Source organism: Botryllus schlosseri, chromosome 5, assembly GCF_051294905.1.
Source record: "Botryllus schlosseri isolate E-star chromosome 5, Bs_hap1, whole genome shotgun sequence".
NCBI classification, from domain to species: domain Eukaryota; kingdom Metazoa; phylum Chordata; class Ascidiacea; order Stolidobranchia; family Styelidae; genus Botryllus; species Botryllus schlosseri.
The window spans coordinates 7,262,549-7,279,619 of NC_137240.1; the positions used below are offsets into that span (position 1 = coordinate 7,262,549).

The window sequence follows — 17,071 nt, forward strand, 5'->3', positions numbered from 1 at the left end:
AATTTAAGCCTACACGCCAAATTTGCTTCAATTCCAGCCAGTAGCCGCATTGCTACAGGAGAAGTAAGTTTCTATTTATTACATAAAAATCCATGAAAAAAAATTCAAAATTTTCTGTTCACCCCATGAGAGTGTTAGGTTGTCTATAGAAACGATGTTCACCAAATTTGGTTCAATTCCAACCAGTGGAAGCGGAGTTATTGCCATCGAAAATTTGGATTTGAATAAAATAGTATTTACGGTGGGCACACCTATAATAAATAATTAAAGAATTGGTCACCGTAAATACTATTTTATTGAGAATCCGAAGTTTTCGACGGCAATAACTCCGCTTCCACTGGTTGGAATTGAATCAGATTTGGGGAACATCGTTTCTATAGACAACCTAACACTCTCATGGGGTGAACAGAAAATTTTGAAATTTATTTATTTTTATATAATATATAGAAACTTTCTTCTCCTGTAGCAATGCGGCTACTGGCTGGAATTGAACCAAATTTGGTGTGTAGGCTTGAATTAGGTAACCTAACCATTTTATCATGTAGCCAGTACAATTTGAGAAAAATAGTCATTTTTGAATACCCTGATTGAGAACCACTGCCTTGCGGAAAGGGGCGTATAATTGGCGTATTCAAAAGCACCGTGTCTCGCTATTCGACTCGACTTTCAGATTCGAGTAGTATTCATTTTGATTCATGATGCCCAGCCCTGACGGTAATGCTGTTGTTCAGAGATCGAGCCCGCCTGGAACATGAGACTCGGACGCGGCACGCTGCTGGCGATATGCTGCAAGCAGAACGCGGCTAGAATCACGGCCGACGGCAGGCTGAATAAGATACTGGCCGTAGCGGCCGAGTACCTAGCTTTGGAAAGGGTAAGGCGGACGCTTCGTTGTGAGGTTGAAATTCTGCACATGTTTCGTATTTCAGGTCGAAATTGTGAATAACGGCGTTCGTTGCGCGGCGTATTTGACGATAGACTCCGTAGGCAGGTCTTGCAAGGTGCCGGACCAGGTCTCGAAAATCTACGGAAAAGTAAGTAATCCTAGTTGTGAAGGTAATGCTGGTCTTCTAATTAGACTAATTTGAGCTTAAATCCGGTAATTTCCGTGCTCTAATTTCGATTTTAAACTAAATTCCGGTCTTCGTGAAAATGATACGTAAGAACTGTATGATGCAGAACAAGCCGAGCTTGCTGTACAGACGTTTGCAGTTCAATTTAATGTCAAGTTTTGGCGAATTCAGTATATCTGATTCTAGTGTAATTTTGAATAAAGTCTGAAGCTGTAATTCTAATCTTATTTTGAAACAAAACTACAGTTGTAATTCTGATTCTAGTCTGATTTGAAAAGAGTGTTTAGCAATAGTCATAATCTAGTTTGGAAAAGCTGAAAATGTTCTACCTGTCCGTGTCTGGTATAAAATGACTTTAAAAGTTCAAACATGTATCTTGTCGCGGCCGTGTGGAAGGTGACGCCATTTACACGCCTTCAAAAATAATTTTGTGCCTAACGACCGCAATCATTTCGTTGTGCTTTGTGACCAGTGATCGCAAAGATATTAGCTCCGTGAATATGAAGGCGAAGGTGCTTCTCGTAGCTATAACTGGCCGGCTGTCACTCGTTTCGCATTGTCGCCGCGCCGGGGATTGAAATTTTTGCGCGCTTACATTGCAGGCTTTGCAGCACACCGCCAACGAAGTGAAGATTTTTGTGTGCGATTCGATTTCCTGGATTTATCAATCGACGAAGGCTTCCCAAAATCCAGGTACGTTCACGCGAATGTAGCCCGTGTTTTGCTCAGGATCATTTCAATATACAATTGAATAGTATATTCATATTGAAATGAATCCAAATATTTTCGTCAGGGGTAATCGTCAGCAACGAGTAGAGAACTGCTGGTGACATATTTTGTGATACGATTGTTGATATACAATGTTTTTTTTCCAATTCTCTACTAGTTGCTGACGACACCCCTGACGAGTGTCAGCCGAAAATATTCGGGTTTTCAATATGAATATACTAGTCGATTGTATATTGATGTTCATTACCTCAAGACGCTATTCAGATCATTTTGCAAAAATCTAAACCGGCTCGAGGATGACGGTATTGGATTCTTTTTCAGGGGCTTCCGTTCCGTTGGAGTTGACCGCGTCGTTCGTGAGCCAGCTTTTGACTTTGACGAAGGAGGAAAACGTCACCGTACGCTCCTCCATGGACTTGGCGCTGGTCCACGCGCTCGAGCTGACGGGCGACGAAAGTATTTTACAGGTACCCGTGTAGCGCGCACTTGTTTTCGCGTCTGATTGCACTCCCGCGTTGCTCTGTCACGATACGTGTTCAAAGTAGTGGGCTTTGGTACTCGTGTTAAAGTAACGCTGTAAAATTCTACTCGATTGCAAATAGAAATAGTGATGTCCGGGAAATGGAAGGTTTGACAACTACTCGGGTTTCAATAGTAGGTCTAGTCCAGAGGGTGCCTAATTTTAGCGGTTGGTTCGAAATTGCACCGGGCATCTTCGCGACTAAAGCAAACTGACAAAAGATACTACGAATAGGTTCAATTTTCGAAAACATAGTCAGTTACCTTGGTTCAGAGGCTATTTTGTACAGTTGGTATGACAATTTCACTCAATGGTGTTGCAAACATACCCGCTAGCAACTTTACAAAATTTAAAGTCTTGAAAGTGTTGCCCAAGTAGTATCCAAAAACATAACCGTTAAGTATTGAACGTAGACGAAATCTTAATCTTTTGTTAAATTTGACAAGGTATTTGCCGCACGATCAACGGGACAATCTTTGTTCAGAAAATTAATCAGCGCCTCCCTTCGCGTGACATTCCGGTTTTGAACGAAATAGCCAAGACGCGCCTAAAGAAGCTGGCGGCGACGAAGCCGATCGCCGAGGACATCGACTTCACTTTGGTCAAGTTTTGAGCGTCTTCGGGACGGCAGTTGTCACTCGAAAAGCCTCGTTACGCTCTGGCCTGCTGCTCTCGGCGTGCGGGCCGTGATTTGATCGTTTTTAGGACCTTTTATTGTCGGCGACTGTAACCGACGGAGGCTGGACGAGTGTGTTGCGTAATTGCGTTAACTCGATGACCGATTAGCTTGTGAGCGGCTGCGCTCGTGCGCCGTGTTGCGTTTAACAAATATATTTGCTTTCGGATGGATGGTATCGCGCACCGTTTCAGTTGAGCCTGCGACTCTGTGGTGGAGTGGTAAGGGAGATAGCCTAGTATGGAATGCAGGAGCGCGATGGCGATCGTGTGCTGTACATCGACGTCGGAGCATGGTTGTTCGTACAATTCGAGGAGTGCTCTGGGACAGAATTGGACAACTAAATAGTTTTCGGTTTACCAAATTAGGCTTGAATTAGAACAACTGATTTCGCAGAACTCGGAAATTGAATTAGTTCCGCCTAATCTGAAAGTAATGGAACAAAAATTAAGTTCAGATCAATCACAGTCTATTCCCGTGACAATGGCAAATGTCTACGGCTCTACGCTGTACCAAGCGCGGACCGTTTCGCATCATACACATTTCTAGCTAGCATTTTCGGGTTAACCAGAAATTAGACTTTAGAGAATAGAAACATTTCACAAATCAGATTACCGCAGTGCTTTTCATCCTGTGGGATGGTACGCGCTTGTACGGGTGAAAATCGTAAATTAATTTTTAGTTTTTCCAACGTGAGATAATCACATAAACCTCATAGGGAGCCACTGCACTTGCATTTCGTCGTTCCGACTCTATTAAAACAACTATTGTTTGACTTTGTCTCGCGCCTGCCTCAGTAAATTAATATTTGCGCACTATAATTATTCCGCAATCAAAAGTGCGGTTCGAAAGCGGGTGTAGTGGCAGTCGTACACCGTATCAGCCCGTCGGAGCCTGCGACACTCGGCGAAAAAATGACGTGAAACTGACTTTCTCTTAAGGATATCTAATTCCATATATCCCTGCTTTTTCTGAACAGTCACCATAGGTTCGTAATAAACGATTAGCGCGAGGTTCGAAGATAGTAGTAAGTACCATCATTACAGACTGGCCGCGGTACCAGAGCGATCTGCTGATATGTAAGTAATATTCGTTGAATTTCTTGATAAAAAGTTTCTTCGCAATTTTCCGTAGATATAGCCAATAAGCTCACACACACACGCAATATGGCTTTATCATGAAAAGCGTATAAGGTCGGTATGGCAGGGGTTGGAAGCCAATTCCGTCAAAGGGGCTATATTGTGAATATATATCTACTATGACGTCACAATTGAATATGCGTGACGTCATGGCTTGGAAATAAAAACAATAAAAAACACGTTTTAAACAAAGGCCTTGTTTTAAACATGTTATTTCTATAATTGATTTTTGTTTTCAGCACAACCCTAGTAATTACAGGGCCACTTCACTGATCGTCGTCTGAATAGAGGCCGTCACACCGAATGGGCAAATTCTCTCGCGACTTTTGTTTGAATGCGACGGGTCGTTTGCTATGCGGGGGTGGTTGAACGACTGATAACGGTTGGACGAAATCGGTCTGTTCAAAATAGGCTTAAAAAGAATTTGTACGATGGAGGCGGGTCTGAAATGAGATCATTCATCCTTTGGATACGCCAGGGATGTGGATGTGTTCGCCTGCTCCGATCAGTAGGCTATCCCAGTGGGGTATCCTACCATTGATTCGTGGATTCATATCCCAAAAACTGAGTACTGCTCCTTCGCATACGTGAGCAAGTATCTACCAAGCTCCTGAATGTCCAGAATGGATTTCCACCATCCCGCGTCTACAACAGAGCATATCCTGGCTCTGCGCACAATCATTGATACCTGCCGCTCCCACAAAAAGAATGTTGTGGCTGTCTTTTTTGACTTTGCGAAAGCCTTCGACTCGGTCTCACGCCCAGCCATGGCGAAGATCCTCTGATTCTATGGAATTCCTGAGGTGATAAGGTACCTCTGCATTGGCAAGCGAGCGCGAGTCCGAACAGATGACGGTCCAAGCGGAGGTTTTACCACTGCGGCTGGCGTGCTTCAAGGTGACACCTTGGCACCATTCTTGTTCGTGATAATCCGTGACTTCGTGCTACGAACGGTCTTCCCGGACAACTCGGACTTCTTTGAATGGCGGCCACGGCAAGGAACGCGTACGTACGCGTGCGACTCGCGAGGCTATCCACTTAGGTATTCTTGCCTACGCAGATGACCTCGCCTTGCTTGCCCCGAATACCGTATCGGCACAGCGCCTCATCAACCAACTAGAGGCCGCCGCCACTCTTATTGGCCTCCAGATCAATGCCAAGAAGACTGAGGTTCTAGCCTTACCAGCTCTGCCGGAGAACGCGCGACACCAATTCAACTGGGAGAAGTCACGCTCAATAATGTGAAGAGTTTTATATAGCCTACCTCGGTATTGACGTCGCGGACTCTGGAAAAGCACTGAAGGCGAGGCGACCAAAGGCCTGGGGCGCGACAAGACGGCTACATTGCCTCTTCCACTCAAGTGCCTCACCCCAGCTCAAGACCCGCATTTTCCGTGCCACTCCTCCACTACGCACTCGGCATCCACCACCCGGAGCACATATCCACCAATGCTCTGCGCAAACTCACAAAAACGGTCCCATGCCGTCTGCTGAACGACGCTTCCGCCTAATCGGTCATCTAGTGCGGCATCAAGACGATCAACCAGCCGCCGCCATCATCAACCACATTCCGACGTAGCCATGGCGCAGAGGTGGCTGGAATAGAACCAGTATGGCGCTCGACAATAGAGACCGAGCTAGCGCAACGCGGGCTATCGCTCGAAGACGCCCACGACCGCCCTCGCTGGAGGCGCTTAACAAGGGCCAAAAACTTATTATCTTGATGTTTATTCTTTTGTTTCCTGTTTTCTTTTGCCCTTTTATTTAATTGAAATTCGATAAACATACATATCCCAAATGATACATCGCAGTAAATTGCGATAATAACATTAGGCTACATATTTCTGGTATCGCTGGATACCATGCCAGCAATATGCAATAGGCCTATGCAAGACACTAATTCTCGAATCGAACCGGGTTCTCTCGCGCTGATGGAGGTAGATCTGCATTGTGTGTCCTGAGCGTGTGGTAAAAAAGCCGGTGATTATGATGAACTCAAAACTAAGGACGCCACTTGTTAACCTTCACTCCAGTGTCGACATCAATTTCGATGAATATGAGAAGAAAAAGATTGACGAACCCTGATCTCATCCTTTTTTGTGGCGTTAGAATGCCGATGAGATATCGAATAGCCGTCGGTGACGATAGACTAACCGGTAACCATCTACGCATGTCCTCCATAAAGATTTCCACAAATGATGTACTTTCAGTTCCGAATCCATCTGATCAAGGATTGCTCCACTGTGCCTATATTGCAGCGATTGTAACCGAGAAGACAATAATACACTTCACTCGAAACTATCCTAGAGCTTTCTATCCTGATTGTTTGTTTGTATTGTGGTAGTCATGGTGTTTGTGGACTACGATGGTCATTAGACATTTACACCAGGCCGATATTCTTCATTTTTATTCCGTAACTGCCGACTTATAGCACTGCCCACCTCTAGGCTTTTTGTAAGACACCTCTGACGCAGATGAGGTGGCGAGGAGGAACCTAGAGAAACCTCCAACACTTAGATATTGGTATTCTGATGTCGGACTCGAACCCGCAACCCATTGGTGTTGCATTCGCGGATTATACCACTGCGCTGTCTCGCCACGCTTGCTATCCTATTCCCGAGATGCCTTCCAAAAGAAGTTTACTTCTTGACATCCGCAAGGTGATGCTACCGAGTGGCATGAGGCTCACGTTGTCGTGTAAAAAAACATTGCGCGCGGTCGCGGATGTCATAACATTGGTCGTATTAAAACGTGATCGTGTGGCAGAAACGCATGATTTCGCAGACTTCGTGAAATAAGCAGTGCTTAAAGCCCCCCTAATTTCTGTGAAATAAGAGGGAAGGGTCTTATGTCCTCGGAATTGCAAATCGCACTTACATGCTACAAGTGTATTGCGGTGACGCAGAGAGACAGCCAAAACAAATGTTAGTAATATTTTATTACCATTTCATCGATTCAAGATACCACAGCAATCACAATATAATGAAAGGAAAGGTGGGAGTCGGAATGACTTAGTGAAGTAAAACAATCAAACTCCCATCTTCGCCTACAAATATAGTAACAAAATGGAGGAACATGGTGAAATAAGACACACACTCGGTGATAAGCTTTTGGAATTATCAAAAAAAGCGCAAGCGATGGAGAGGCGTGTTACATGTTACTGGGCTGGGTACATCCTGTATATAAAACAATCCTCCTCTAATCTCTCTACGCATGCTAGTATTCACACAGTAAAAACTGTTTGAATTTAAAGTTGAAGGTGGACATTATGGACAATCTAGTTGGACATATAGCCTACTTGTACCAATTGTGGCCGTTCTGATATCAAGCGGATCACAGCTTCACTATAGAGACTGAAGGACATCATCACATCCTCTATAACTCCACAATGCAGGACCCTCCATCGTGTTTGAACGTTTTGTTGAGCTATATGTCACGCCTACTGTGTGGTAACTAGACGACGATCACGTACGTGTAATGTACGTGTGCGGATTAAATTCCAAATGAAGAAATCGTCAGATTTAGCAGGACAGAAAGCTCAATTGCGGTGTCTTACAAAAAGCCTAGAAGTGGGCCATGGTATAAGTCGGCAGTGAAGGGAAAAATGAAGAATATCGACCTGGTATAAATAACCATAGCAGTCGACAAACACCATGAATACCAAGAATAAAAAACAGACACATGAATTTAGAAAAGAAATATGCAGTCAAAATGAAAAATGCGCCTTCAGGAGCAATTAAGAGTGAAGTTATAGGGATTAAGAATGAATCAGACTAGAATTCAAGTACATGATCACTGTCCTGGATGACATGACTTGCTGACCAACCAGACTAGTTGACCTCTAAGGTAGTAAGCATCGGTCATTCCTATCCGATACGGATTACTGTGTAAGCGTTTTCCATATGCATCATCATCAACTCTATATGTTTGTTACAGGGATATATTGGTTCCTATATTCCCTATAAGTTCTATGTATTCCTGGTTTGTTATGTATTTTGGTTGGATGAAGAGACTCTCTTATATATTCAGTATTCACTATATTTCAGTCCTTTTCCTCTGTGACATACAGTGTTTCCATCGAAATGTATCCGAAACTAATGACAGTTTTACCGCCAAATTTGTAAACTGACGCTTAAAAAATTGTGATAGGACAACATGTTCGCCTAGTCGTAATATTAACTGTTCAGTGTTCACGGCCATTTTGGTGAGAAAGAGGTCATCCCTTTCGTCCAGTGCTAATCAATGCCGAAAATAAGGACACAAGTGATAAATAAGGACAATGTAGTTTTATAAGACATCCCCAACAAAATAAAGACATATTATAGCAATAAAGGAGGGTAAGGCGGTCATGGTGTTAAGTGTGAACGCCAATCACTAGAATAACCTCACGAGCACAGTAAAACGTACCGTCGTCTGTCTAGTCCACCCGATCGCCATTAATACGCTGAAATTATGAATTGGACACAGAAACTTCAGAGATACTGCGATTCCTAAATGCTCTTGAAGTAAATGTCTGACCAATGTCAACAATTCCGCGAAAGTACAGTCCCAAGATTTATTTTTCAGCGATATCGCATCGAATATTTTTGACAGTCCCGTTGATGCAATCGGTGCGACAGACTTATCTTTCATCAGAATGAATTAGACTGATTTTCTTTCCTCCAAGTCAAGCTGATGTACATATATAATCAGTGACCTTTCGATCGCTAGTTTCCGTAATGAAACTGTATATAAATATCTGTATACGGGACATCCTGTTCTCGGCGGATCAAGTATTTATGAAGACCACCCAATACCAACATGAACAACGGCAAATTGTCTTGATTTTTATTTGCGTTACAAATTACAAATAACAACTTATAAAAATAATATTCAGTAACACCCCACCACTAAATGTGTACGAAAATGATCTTCACCGAAACTTCGACGAGGAGATGAAAGAAAAACCCAGATAGTACTCCAAAGATGGAACATTGCGAAATAGAAAAGATAAAATACGAGACGCGCGTAAAGTAACCTTCAATGTCCAGGGAAGCACTCATGAAGTACGCCTTGAAGATATCCGGGGAAGGGGGCGATATTGTGAAGTTTGTGGCATAATATACGCTGCCTGCCCCGTTTCGCGACTTGACGTAAGTCGTCGAATTTATTCAATAGCTTTGAGAAATAGTTTGGTCTGTCCGACGCGACCGGACTGTGGGTAACGTGGTTTTTCAGCGAAGTCATCGTCTTGTTTCGCAATTCCTCGACTTTCGAAGGTTCCTTCAACCCTGGTCGATCTGAACGGGAGAGTTACATTTTATTATCACGGAAGCGATCGGAAAACACTGGGAAGACAATTCACTCTAACTGAGAATAGTAATGAACGGTAATGGTGTTGAATTTTCGCGAGCGCTGAAAACCAGTCGTACGCCGCATTCGAGAATGTGCTACACTATTTCTTTGGAATACTATCCCATATTTCAGCAGATATAATCACCACAATTTCGCCGAGGGCAGTGTATGAGCGCGCAAAAAATTTGAATACTGCTCACGAAGCGATTTAGTAACAAAGGATCAAGAGTTCACGACAGCCGGTAACAGGTTGCGGCCGAACTCTGTCGATTATGTGCAGGAAGTTATTTGATGACTTTCAAAGCAGAATTTACCTATTCGATCCTAACCCCCCCCCCCCCCCAAAAAAAAACATGTCGCATGGCTCAAATGAGCACTGTGCTTTAAATATGGTTTTTGGTCTCAAATTAATGTTGTTAGTAGTTACGTTGCGGTGGCTTACTGAGGAAAATGGCTGCTGCCTAAATGTTTTTAGTACAATTAAGTTTAATTTGAGACCACATCATGATTATGGAGCGCAGTTACCCTTTAAGACAATGTCTTGATGATATGATACTTGATGAAAACTCAAAACAGCTAATGAAGCAGTTGAAGAAATATAATTGTAATAGTGACATCGGCAGTCAGCACCATGTACCAGCAGCCAGAAAGTAGCTAACGCCCGTATTCGCTATAGCGGCCTGTAGGACTATATCCCTGTCGTGTCATACCCTAAGGCGATTCTACTATCGGTTCCCAACAAAATGGCTATCTTTACTATTTCTTACCGGTAAATAACGAAAGTGCGATGAGACAGGAGAAGGCCGATATATCCACATTGACATCATTAATTGCACACGCGAAGTCCATGATGGTGTCCACCCAATCTCCGAATGACCGGTAGAGTTGATCACGGTGCAACGCGACACCGTTGCAAAAAATGAATTTACCCTCGCTGTAGTCCGACCTGTAGTTTTCAAAATGGAGACATGGCATCATGGTTGCAGGGCAGTCGATTCAATAGTATATTTACCTGTACGCCAACCGAAGGACAAATATTTCGGTAAACGCCCCCTCTGTTAATAATGCTTGGTCGGCTTTGTCGAGGGCTGAAAATCCAGGTATCTTTTCGGCAAACTGTTTTACGACTTGCAAGCAACCGGCCAGTATGTTATAAAACGCGCGGATTTCTTCCGAGTCGCTCAACAATGGAGAGTAGCACGAGATAGTAGAAGGCCGGTACTGAAATTGTAATGGCATTTATTAGTTTTCAATTCACATTCATAGTCTGTTCCAGAGTAGCTTACCCGAGAAAAATCAGTGTTTGAAATAGCTGGATTTGTGTCCACGTGCGCTCGGACTAAAGACGTTATGAAGCTGATAGGAGGTGATGGTGGTGCTACGGGGTCTTGCGGTCCTTTCGGTTTAGATGGCAGTCTGCCACGTCGGCCTTTGAGATGATCCGTTCTTACCACTTTAATAAAAGCAATGTGAGGTTATGATCACTGCAACAGTTCGATGTTATATTTGATGCTTACCTTCTTTTACCATCCCTACTGCGAGGCATTTCTGATAACGGCAATACTGGCATCTGTTGCGACGCCTTTTGTCGACCGGGCAGTTTTTGTTCGCCAGGCAGACGTATTTTGAATTCTTTTGCACTGTTCGCTGTTGAAATAAACACAATTATTTAAACATTTATCGTAAAGGAACAAAGTAATGGTCGTTCTACCTTGAAAAAGCCTTTGCATCCTTCGCAAGTCCGAACACCGTAATGTTGGCAGGCTGCGTTGTCGCCGCAAACAGCGCACAGACCCTCGCTCATGTTTCTGGTCGTTTGCGACAGCATTACCGGTGCTACGCCCGAGTGTTGTTGCAGTGCATAAGGGAAAGCGCCTCGCAGTGGCACTGACATCTTTGGTCTTTCTGTGTGGCGACTTTGATATGTGTATTTACGGGCCGTTGCGGTACTTTCAAATTCAGGATATGCTGATCCAAGCTGTTGAAGTTTGCATAGTTCCTGGTCCAGACTATATGATTCGTTGTTTAAATTATTCGGAGAAAGGCCGTTTTCATTGCACAGCACGCCGTATTTGTGACCCTCGGCGCTAATGGCAGTGGAAGACGTTGAAGTTGTGCAGTCCGCCAGGAATCTGCTTTGTCCAACATGATATGGCGAATATCGATGGTTATGTACTCTTTTCGCTGTGTTTAGAAACTCGACCTGATCTGAATGATGAGGTGAGTAGGAGTACTCTCTGCCGGACACGTTATATGATGAAAGGAGTTGAGTGTATTGCTCTTTATATTGACTGTCAGCTGTAGATGTGTAAGACGGCGGCGATGGTGACAATGATTGGTTTGGGGCAGTTGTAATGCGCGATCCCTTGCGCTGGCTTGATGGATACTGAATTTCAATATCATCGAAATTCATTACTTGTGGCATTTTGCTAGCGGTGGCAGTGGACGCAAGAAGCTGCCCCGACTCCTTTAGCGTTTCAATATCGCTAGTAACAGGAAACTCTTCGTTGTCCGGATAACTCCCGAACGACACGTCGCTTGGTGTTGACTCGAACAGATATTCGCTTTCGTATGGCTGATCAAAGCTAGTGACATCCAAAGCTAGTGATTTTGCAGATGTTTCAAGCCCCGCTACTCTGCTGGTAACTGGCATACTGACTTCCGCAACTGGAGAAGGGGTTGCGTTTGTAAGTGGTACTGGCGACGCGTTCCTAGTGTCGGAGCGCGAAGGTACTTGCAGGTTTGAATTCGATCTTCGAGTGATGTTACTTTCAAAAATGGCGTCTGGATATCTGCTCTCCTCAGTGATGCTGTTGAGGCTGTCACTTGTCGGCGAGAACATATAATCCACTGGTGAAGCTTCTCCGAAATACTGAGACGCATATGGCTCGCTTTTAGGCTGAATCAAGCTTTTGTTCTTGCTATAGCCCATGTCTACGGTATCCACTGGATTTTGGTTTGAGACAATTTCTTGTTTGTGCTGACCGTAAGCGGAAGAGCAGAGGTCTTGAGATCCATACCGATAATTATTCATGGATGCATTGAAATTTGTTGATGGATGCCGCCGACTCGAGTTGTAATCCATTTGGAAACTACCGTCGGCGTGACTTGGGGAAATTACTGCTGAACTCATTTTGAATTGGGAAGATGGCGATGGGAGCATTGAAGGAATTGATCCTAGCTGTGTGTCCTGTGATTCGGATGAATCCTTCAAATTTCCTTCAGTAGAATTCTGCAATGCGACCGGATATAGCTCTTGGGACCCGTGCACGTAGAACTTTTTAATATCCGACACGTCTTTATTATCAGGCAGGTTGAAGTCCTCTATATCAACGTCTGATATGCAGTCAGGTGAACTGTATGAAGTAGACCCAAAGTCTAGAGTCGATTGCTCGTCTGAGGATGATCTGAAAAGCATTACTAGAGTTAACCAGCCATTTTGAACATGATTATGTATTCGCTATATGATTGATATATTTCTCATTCCCATACAGATGTCTCTGCTTCAGATATAACTATAGAAATTTGAATTGCTACAAAGAAGTTTGATCCTGTGTTATAGGCTGGAATTGAGATAACATATCCTTTTAACAAGTGCATACTAAAGAGTATTTATTTTGTAGAAAATATCCGCCACACAGTCATATATAAGGTATGTACATTGAACCTACCTGGATGAAACTGATGAAGGACTCAATGCAGCGGTCTGGTCGTCAACCAGAGACTGAAGTAAGCCGTGTTCGGCTAAGCTTTCAAGAAGGTAATTCTCTTCCAAACTGTCCGATTTATGTATATCAGCACTGAAGTATTGCGTATCAAACAACCAGTTCTCTGATAGCATAGAAAAGCTACTGGTCTCGGTTGACATGTTCTAAAAATGGAGAAAGTTATGTTTAATAAGTTTTAGGATCGGTTTGAAGATGCTGATTCAATGCACACAAATGAGTGAATTACAGTCTCAATACAGTCCACCAAGTCTGATGATCCCAGCGATATTCAAGTAATTGTAGTCATCAGTGAAATATACACATTGTGCAATCACCCACAACTCATAGAGGCAAAAACACTCATATATACTATACTGATCTATGTTATGACAGCTGACTCAAAAAATGGAAGTGAGATCTGATACGGTATTGCCTCGCCTGCCCTTCTCTAATGCAATCGAACATTAATTCGAGATAGGATAGATACGGCGGGAAAATACTAAAACGTATATTTTCAACTCGAATCACCGTCTTTCCTACACATTTGCAAAAGATCATCCCACCATTCCCACTCAGCACAAAATGGCGACTATACTCAGAAGCGCTCGCCTGCGGGCAATCTTTCTACTGAGTGCGGCAATGACTGATTTTTTTTCAAAAGTGTTCCCAATGGGATGATTAGGCGCTGAACTCTACAAACTCATGGTCTGTCTCTCAAGCAAATTTAATTTATAAATAGTAATGTTATGTTTAATATACCAGGGGATTTCAAACGCACAGTCTCTAGCCCACAAGCACAGGAGTATGTGCGGGGTTCCAGTTTGAGGTCAATTCACGAAAGAGTCGAAGGAGTATAATCGCGGAATTAATTTATATTGTTTACGAAACATTTACAGGTACTTCGGCTTAAGACCACGTGAAAATGGGTTAAGATTTTAATTATGATTAAACATTCTGAAATACATGTGCAATAGTTTCGTTTGTTACGATTAAGCGCTTTTGACAACTCCTGATGTTTTACAATTGGGTTCTTGAGACACAAACTGTAAGTCATTGCTCATCTCAAATTGCTAAAAATTAGTAGATAACTTACGACATTTGTGATAACATCGGATCAGACCGTAAAAGAACTAAACTGCTCAAAAAGCCAATAATAGGCTACCCTTATTAGCCAGGTATCATACTTATCAGAATGTGAGCAAATGCATTCCAAAACCCGATCATTGATCCAGCATTTAAAGTCTTTATTAACACTGGAATTGCCTCGTATTTGATATGACGTTATATATCCATTTGGTGTGAATTAGTCGCTCTGGTTTCGCAGTCGTATATTCCTTCCAGTGTGGATTTGCTGATAAAATCGCGTTACGATCCGAATTTGCTTTCCTTACTATTCCTCAATCATTTGTATTTATTGCTCTGCATTAAATTCTGTAATTTGCTAGTTATTATCGCCGCTGTAGGCAAAGCTATTCGTCTCTCATTTCGGGCACCACCAGCCATCGGTAACGTTGCGGACTGAAGACGACATGGCTAAGCGCGTCGGTTATAAGGAGCGTACGTCAGGCGATATTTCTCTCGTTTGTACTGCGTAACCGCAAAACGTACGCGCAAACACTCGGATTATGCTTCTCGACGGTTCTGCGACGGAATGTCTACGGAACGTAAAATTCCAGGATGTAACCTCGTCTCTGAATTGTCTGGCCAATTCGCAAGCAAGGCTTGCCGTGAAGCCGTGGGCAGAATGTCACTAATGTCCTTTCTCACTAATACTGCGAATGAGAATTTTTGATACGTAACTTTTTGCGTCAATCATCGCCGTCGCTACAATTAAGACTAATATTCTCTGCAGAAGCGGGAATGTTCCACTGTGACATTCAACGACAACGGTAATCACTGCCTATGCCCCTGCCCGTGGCAATTCCTCCAAAATACGGCACCCGCAAAGTTCAGTGACACTTACAAAACAAACTAATAGTGATATGCATGCTGTGCATTGCGTTGTAACACTATAGTCACCGGTATATGAGTCGTGGAAGAATCGCCGGCACACTTACAATGCAACAATCAAAGAACGTAGTGGATGCCAAATCATGATGTCTCGAACCCTACCTTGCCATGTGTTTGTCACGCATTCCCTCGCGAGCGTGCGTGCGCAGACATGGCATGTCGTAGAAATGTGTATGCAGTTACTCAATAAATCCGACAATTTCGGCGAAAAGGAGGTGGCGAATAGGTGAACTGTCGTAGAAATGAAATGTGTGTTTTTCGTGTGATTTTGCAAGAAAAGGGGGTGCATCGACGCAAGAGCTTTGCATAAGTTGCAGACAAGTCGCATGTACATAAATACCTGATATCTGACGATCAGTATCGACAATTGGACATGAGATATCGCACGTCCATTGCCCATCGTAGTGACTTTGGGATAAATACGCTACATTGCTATATCCGCCGGTAGTTATAACTAGTGTGGCCTGTTACCTGTGGCGAGCTTCACAGTTTAATTATACTAGTAATTGAATCCGACCAATTTTCTCTCGATTTGACAATATCCGCGGATTTTATAAACCTAAAAGAGATAAAACTACGTTTTAGAAGCATTCGATTTCATACACACATTCCTGGTAGGTGATAAATCCACCCCTGTCGCAATTTTTTATTTTATGTACCATGTGTCGGATACGTTTATCAATTATTCTGATAGAAATAAAAGTGCATTGTTTCAATTGGGATTGGTTGTTTTATTTTATACGATTCATAGCGTTGTAATTGGTATCAACAATACCTATAAGAAGCGTTGCCAATAAATAGCGCTGCTTAATCTAGGAATATCAAAATCAGGCTATGAACAAACTGATCCATTCCGATTTTACATAATTGAACTGTATCAATAGTTTTTTCTTCGCAAGTCGAGTCTCACCAGCCTATCCTATGATCGTAACACCAGTACTCATACTATAAGGTCGATATGAAGTATTTGCATGTGGCCACCACGAAGGCTTTCGCAATGCACAATTCAAGTCGCATATAGACACGTGAATAAAGTTGTGAAATATATTTTTACACTCTTACAAAATATCCAATGTCTACCCATCCCCGATGAGACAATTTCGGGTGACTTCATAGTGGGAATTGTGTCACCGACTCGCCGCCTAATGATGCAATAGCAATACATTTTTCGGTATTTGTGAATCGACTCTGTTGTTATCTGGTCACGATTTTAAGGTCGACAGTTCAAGACAGGTGATTGCGTGATCACAAGCCCTGCTGACTTGCGTATCTTCGTCGAATACATTTTAATGCAAAGCCTAAACGCGTTGCGTTGCCCTTGCCCGAACTTACAAGCGCATTTGCATATATTTACTACGTGAGAGTTCACAATAGTAACAGGAATAAATGAGGCGAGAAATGATTGACAGATTACATATTACTATCGTGTGAACTCTTGAGTTGTGCGCATGTCGACTTACTAAGGTGTTAATTCTAGGTTTATTTGCATATTTGTAGGGTGTTGATTTACATAATTTCCTAGAAAGATGCGTATCCCGCTGCAGGTGTAATACGAAGTCAGATCTCAAATAAAATCGATCCTATGTGGTCGAACTTATAATCGGGTTCATTTAATGCGTAGTTGCAATGACCACATAAACCGGCAGACTTGCAAGCGGCTTCGGTATAATATATCAATCAACACTCAACAGCCAACTAAGTCAACCAAGTCAAGGAGAATTATCCCTTTTATACGGCGGCTGATGTATTTCTGGATCCTTATATTAGGAATGTATAAAATAGGGGCGGGTTGGAATGAGTAAGTAAGCAAGAAGTGAATGGATTACGGGCCTTTGGCGATGTATTTGCGGACGACGTGATGACGCGTGCGGGCGAATAATAAA

The 17,071-nt window shown here is 43.0% G+C and overlaps 2 protein-coding genes across 2 annotated transcripts in view; one reads left to right on the forward strand and one right to left on the reverse strand.

Moving 5' to 3' along the window:
• The window catches only part of LOC145438843 (stalled ribosome sensor GCN1-like), a 36,522-nt gene extending 33,346 nt beyond the window's left edge, over positions 1–3,176 (forward strand). Inside the window, exons 49-53 of the mRNA XM_080316206.1 lie at positions 732–874; positions 930–1,034; positions 1,676–1,766; positions 2,124–2,269; positions 2,807–3,176. Coding sequence (XP_080172332.1) covers positions 732–874; positions 930–1,034; positions 1,676–1,766; positions 2,124–2,269; positions 2,807–2,935 — 614 coding nt within the window. The 3' untranslated portion in view covers positions 2,936–3,176. The remainder of the gene's footprint in view (positions 1–731; positions 875–929; positions 1,035–1,675; positions 1,767–2,123; positions 2,270–2,806) is intronic.
• A 5,774-nt stretch (positions 3,177–8,950) lies between these two features.
• Positions 8,951–17,071, reverse strand: part of LOC145438846 (uncharacterized) — a 186,410-nt gene continuing 178,289 nt past the window's right edge. Inside the window, exons 2-8 of the mRNA XM_080316210.1 lie at positions 13,143–13,342; positions 11,183–12,878; positions 10,989–11,118; positions 10,758–10,924; positions 10,484–10,692; positions 10,239–10,417; positions 8,951–9,416 (exon numbers count right to left, since the gene is read on the reverse strand). Coding sequence (XP_080172336.1) covers positions 9,157–9,416; positions 10,239–10,417; positions 10,484–10,692; positions 10,758–10,924; positions 10,989–11,118; positions 11,183–12,878; positions 13,143–13,339 — 2,838 coding nt within the window. The 5' untranslated portion in view covers positions 13,340–13,342 and the 3' untranslated portion in view covers positions 8,951–9,156. The remainder of the gene's footprint in view (positions 9,417–10,238; positions 10,418–10,483; positions 10,693–10,757; positions 10,925–10,988; positions 11,119–11,182; positions 12,879–13,142; positions 13,343–17,071) is intronic.